Raw genomic sequence first — 6,000 nt, 5'->3', positions numbered from 1 at the left:
TAATATGGCTTTTCTTATTTGACCCTCTAACAACTTTACATGATGTGCATAGTGGCTTTTATCTACCTGCTTTTATCTACAGATGGCTCTGTCCATCTATTCTATTATTGACACCCAAGCCCAAAGTCATGCCCAAGGACAGATATATACTAAGGAAACTGCTTGGGTTGAGAGTCTGGCTATGTCACCTTAGTCAGCACTATATCGTCTCCCATATTTACAGATAAATGTATTTATGTCAGACTCCATATGGGGAGAGAGAGAAATAGATATCATCTAGATCAGAGCCAAGATTGTGGTTTCAAACTAGTTTAGGGCTGGAGGAAAACACAGACAACAAAGCCCAACTGCCCCCACACTGGCTGCCAGGTGTTCGACCACAGGCAAGAGCCTTCACGGGCAGTTTGGCTTCTCCTGTGTCTTTTCCGGTACTTCTTGTATGGGATATTTCCTAAGTGGTGATCAAATTAATGTAATAATAATTTAAAATTGCATGTATTTTCTTCTTTTCTTGCTCAATGCCACAACTCATTCCATTCCTCTTGCCTGTTTATGGAGACAGAAGAATCCCACCTTCACGGTGAGCCTTTTTTTTTTTTCTTTTTCTTTTTTTTTTTTAATTAATTGTCTTCCCAGATAGTTCGGTAGGCCCCTTTGGTTGAGGGCTTACCCTGAATATGTGCAAACAGGTAGAGGCAGTGTGAGGGAATGACAAAGCTTGTCATTAGTCCTTACAGTCCTAGATCCTGAGCTGGGTCATTCATGAAGCTTTCTGGTCTCCATTCTTAGGTGGAGCTTCCCTTCTCAGGGAAGGTTGCCCAGGCTGTTCCAGAATCATTTCTTTCTTTAATGGAAGAGATAAGCCAGGCAGAGTAAGGTTCCCCTCACCCCCAGGGAATAACTGGCATCTTTAGAGACCTCTTGTCTGGAAGACATCCAACATGCTAGACTTTGTCCCAACCACCAATGATCTCTTCTGGGAGTTCCTCCCACCGAGACACTCAGTGTCTGTCTCCAGCACTGTAAGAGCTACTTGGGGCCTGTTGTGTGTCAAGCATTGTACAGGATACCTTGTAAACATAATCTTCATAATGACCTTATGAGCTGAATATAATTATACCCGCTTCCTAGATTGGAAAACAGGATTCTAAGTCATTTGTAGAAGGTCACACAACCGGAAAGGGCAGGTTGTCTTCCAAACCCTGGCTGGCCTGACTCTGTTGCTCACCTTAAATTCTCATCTTTATCTCCAAGTTCATTTCTTATTACATCAAGTCTTGCCCTCTGATTCTAACAATGACTTTAATAACCTGTAGTTGCTAGTTTGATGGGGCAGCATCCTGTGTTTCTAACAATATGTTCTCCTTGTGGCTAGCAATACATTTTGGAGAAATAGCTTATCTATCTTAGTGACTGATATAGGAAACAGTGAATCTAATTAGATTTTGTGAAGCCAGGCACTTGAAGCCTTGGCTTAAGGGACAACAAAATTTAAATGAGTGAGCTCACTGAGAAATCAGACTCAGTATTGAGCCATTCAGTAACCGACTTACATATCTTAAATTTGTTACTTGAAAGATCAGTTAATTTCACCCCTCTTAAGAATTCTTGGCTTGAAGGATTTACACAGCTTCTAAAGCATCTGCATTAAAATGGGGGGAAAGAGCTGGTGTTTTGGGAGATCTTAACACCTGTTTCATTGTGTTTCAAGCTTGTAAAATTATTGGATTGGAATAGGGTATTTTGAGTACCATACATAGAGCAAAAATGTTTCTAAGCCTTTTCATATTAAGAATGTTGGAACTCTTCTCTCTGTCCAATTGGATTCCAAATCCATGGAGTTATGCCCCTGATACAGTACATTGTGGCACTGCCTTCGGCCTTAGTAAACAGTTGTTCTATGAATAAAGAGTAAATTAGTTTAATGTTACATTTTAAAGTTTTTATGCTCACTTTTCTTTATAAGGCAATCGCTTTTCCTTCAACCTGCCCCTTCCTCCAACCTGCCTCGGTTGGGAATGCTTGTCCATGGACCTAAAAAGCATGTCTAGGAAATGGGTTACTGCTGGATGTTAAAAACTTGTGCACTCATTAATTTAAGACACCCCTGGGAGCTCCATCTCACACCTGCCATGCAGAATTCCACTCAGGTTTATTCCTAGGTCCCAGTCTAATGTCTTCTGAATTGCTTATTTGGATACAAGGGTGTCCACTTCATTGAATTCTAGTCTCCTCAACCTTTTTATGTATTCTTAATATGTAATAGTAAATGCCGCCAAGTCAAGAGAAACTTAAAGGTTAAACCTGCCACATCTTTGCAACATAGCAAGGCAGTTTTCTGGAGGCTAATGTTTATTAATGCCTATTCTGAACCTCTGAATTCTATGAGGAATATCTGGGCATTACGAGATTACTTCTGTAAGTACGTTTATTTGCTGTGTGTGCCGTCTGTCTCAGGCGATGTGCATTGGCTATTTGGTTGCATCTGCTTGAGGCTTAGAGGCTGTTTTAGATCTGTCTGTCTTTGCCTTTATTGCTGTAGAGGTCACGATTATTCTGGGGGAGCTAGTGAAATCAGTCTGAGCATTTCATTTCTCCTTGAGTTTGAAATTTAAAGGGAGAGAGGGGCAAGAATATGTGGCTTATGTAATTATGAAGTGTCATCTAGATCTTCGGGTGTTATATCATGAGAGAGAATTTAAACTTAACTGTTATAATGCATCTTGAGCTATGGTTGTCAAAAAGTACACATGTGGAAGTATGACGTTTAGATAGGTAGCCTAAAAAGACTTACACCTAATGGGAATTAATCAAAGCAGTGTTTTTCCGAACTCACCTTTTCAAGTTCTCCTTACTCGTTTTGCTCATATGCGCTTCTGATCTGCAGGCGATTTTTAAGAAATTTTCATTGAATTGATTCAGTAAGCCTGATACCTAATTTATCTCCCACTTAAGTAATAATATCAGTGAAATCACAAGTCTGCGGGGCCAGTTATTTGTATTTATAAGGAATGTTACAGTAAACACAGAGCTACAGAGCTTTGAACAACAATGAAAGGATTCTGACAGAGTTAAAACCACCCTGATAATTCTTGTTTATGTCCCCCCCCCCCCAGATCTGCTGGTTAGGGACGCACTTTGGGGTCTACGCTGAACATATTGGGAACCGGAAAGGAGTGGAGCCTTGCACCGCACATCATCGTTTTGGGATAAACCTTGGCTTTAGGATATTCCGTAAAGGATGTCAACGACTCCTTATCCCTCTGTTCTACTTTCTAGGAACTGTTGCCCAGAACTTTTTAACAGGGAAATACAGAACACAGGGGTGCCCCAGCAGGAGGAACGCGTTAACAAGGCGGCAGCACCCCTCAGTCTGGTCGGCAGGAGGAAGGCAGACGCGGTTTTCTAGATCAGGGAGTAGTTTCTTGCTGCGGCTGCACAGGGAGCGGGGAGAGCGTGCCCAGGCCGAGCCTCTGCTTCTGTAGCGGCTCCTTCGTGTGGCCTCTTGGCCGCGCTGATGTCCAGTTTTGCTGTGGGGCCCTCGACGGCTGTCCGGGGAGAATGAGCGGAGGGAAGTGCAGGGAGCTCCGGCCGCTGGCGCACAGTGCTTCGGTGGGACACCTGTGCCATCGTGACAGGGACAGGGGCAGCGAAACCAAGTGCCAGCTCACGGGGAGGTGAAGGAAATCAGTGGCTCGCTCGCCGCCTGCATCACTGTCAGTAGTGCTGACCCGCGGGGTTCGCGCTTGTGACCCAGGTCGGGATGAGGCGGGCGCGCCGGGCCGGATGTGGGTCCCTCGCGCACTGGGTCACCCTAATTCTCTGCCTTCTCGCAGGTCCTGGAGCAAGATGGGCAATGGGTCGGTGAAACCCAAGCACGCCAAGCACCCCGACGGCCGCGCGGGGCCCCCGGGGGTGCAGGCGCTGCGGGCCAGGGTGGCCGAGCTGGAGCGCGAGCTGCGGCGGAGGGAGGCGGACGTCCAGGAGCGCGAGTACCAGCTGAAGGAGCTGCGGGAGCAGCTGGCCAAGCAGACGGCGGCCGTGGCGGAGCTCACGGAGCAGCTGCAGGCCAAGTGCGTCCAGCTCAACCAGCTGCAGGACGTGGTGCGCTCGCAGGGCGACGGCGCGCCGCAGGCCTCGCCCGGGAAGGCGCCGCTGGACGTCCACCGCGAGGCCTCGGGCTTGGTCTCCCTGCACAGCAGGCGGGGGGCAAAGGCCGGGGTGTCTGCGGAGCCCACGAGCCGGACCTATGACCTCAACAAGCCCCCGGAGTTCTCCTTCGAGAAGGCGAGAGTCAGGAAGGACTCCAGGTGAGGGGCGCGCGCTCCAGCAGGGCAGGGCGGGGGGCTCCTCCGGCCGCTTCGGGGAAAGGGGACACGACCTCTCTCGGGTGTGGATGCAGGGGACCTCCAGCCTGGGTGGGTCCTGGAGAAGGGCCCCTCGAAGCAGAGCCCCCCTTTCCACGGGGGCGGCGCTCAGCCGACCCTTGGGATGCGTGTACCCGGGAGCTGAGCTCGCGAAGGTCAGGTCGGTCATCCTGAGCGCCCCGAGGGCTGCGCGCAGGAGTGGGCTTGGATGCGGGCACGGATCACCGTGCATGCTCGGTGTGCGGGCTCAACCCTGCTGCCCGCACCGACGGCAAGCGTCAGGGGAAGGAAGAAGCGGGATCCTCAGAGGGGGGCGAATTCGTGCGCACCCCACGGCGCGAGGGAGCACCACGGCCCGCCGGTGTTAGATGCCCGGCGGGTGTTAGCGCGGACAGGGGCAGAGCCTTCCTCGGGGGAGGCCGCAGTCTCCGCGAAGACCAGAGATGCGGGTCATTACTAACCGGGATACACCGTGTGATGGGACCAACTGGATCGGTATCGTGCCGCTGTCTGCGGTCCGGGGAGAGACGGGCAAAAACCGCACAACTGGGGTTGTCCTGGAGGCCTGGCTGAGCAGGTGACCTTTCCTGAGGTCTGAAGGAGGAAAAAAAGCCTGGATGGGGTGGAAAGGGCATTTCAGGTGGAGGGAGCAATCAAAAGCATGAATTCTGAAAATAAAGATGTTTACGAGGAATTATAAATATTGATGATAGCGCTCTGGTACCTGCACGCACATTTCTTTTCCTACTGAAGGTCGGGTTTCCCAAGCTGGGAAGACTGACTAGAAACAACCCAAGTTAGGGTCTCTTTTCTGTATTATTTTGAAGTGAATGAACATTTTTAGTTGAAATTAGATCTTTCACCTTGATAACATCTTGGCTGAGCCTGGAACCCTTCAGCAAAATGCAGGATTTGTGAATTTAAAACAAATTTTAACTTATTCGTAAATACAAGTCATATAAATCAACATAAAACATCTGACTTAAACAAATAAATGATTAATTTTGACAACAGAATTACAAAGGGAGGTTTAATTCATCAATTTGTTGACAGTCACATAGTGCGTGATCAATAAATATTTGCTAAGGAAACAAGTCACACTGGGTTATTAATCATAATACTCTGTGGTTGAAAGAAATCTGATTAATATTAGGGTTCAGAAGAGTTTGCTGTTAAAAAAAAATGGAAGAGTTTGTTGTAAGCCAAGATTTTTATTATTATTTGGTTTAGGAAGGTTGTATCTACTCCCTTTGCAAAACTAATATTTATTTTTAATGGTGTGGATTTGTGGATTTGTGCTGGAAATCATCTAATCTTCTCTTTTGATATAACAGAGATATTTTCATATATAGTAATATTACTTATTACGTAGTATATTATTATATGTATGTAAGCACAGTATATTATTTGTCCCACCAAAAATCTTTCAAATAGGAATGTTCTTGTATATCTAAGAGAAGCATCAGAGAATTTAATAGCAATTCATCTTCTTTGACCTGCCCTTACATATTCTACCAGATTTCTCTTGAGCACAAGTTGTGTTCATTCTTTTTTTCCAAAGACTTGTCCATCTTGAGGCAGAACACCATTCTCCTGGTGTTAGGGAACTGGACCATCCAAGATAAACATATTC

General features: G+C 46.9%; 1 protein-coding gene across 2 annotated transcripts in view; it reads left to right on the top strand.

Moving 5' to 3' along the window:
* The window catches only part of PRKG2 (protein kinase cGMP-dependent 2), a 97,780-nt gene that overhangs the window by 5,877 nt on the left and 85,903 nt on the right, over window positions 1-6,000 (top strand). For both annotated transcript variants that reach the window (XM_059385798.1, XM_059385792.1), the window contains exon 2: window positions 3,837-4,310. In XM_059385798.1, coding sequence (XP_059241781.1) covers window positions 3,850-4,310 — 461 coding nt within the window. In that variant the 5' untranslated portion in view covers window positions 3,837-3,849. The remainder of the gene's footprint in view (window positions 1-3,836; window positions 4,311-6,000) is intronic.

Source organism: Mustela nigripes, chromosome 1, assembly GCF_022355385.1.
Source record: "Mustela nigripes isolate SB6536 chromosome 1, MUSNIG.SB6536, whole genome shotgun sequence".
In the NCBI taxonomy this organism is placed as follows: Eukaryota; Metazoa; Chordata; class Mammalia; order Carnivora; family Mustelidae; genus Mustela; species Mustela nigripes.
Note: the sequence above shows the minus strand (reverse complement) of the source record. Positions and strands in the feature narration are given on the sequence as shown.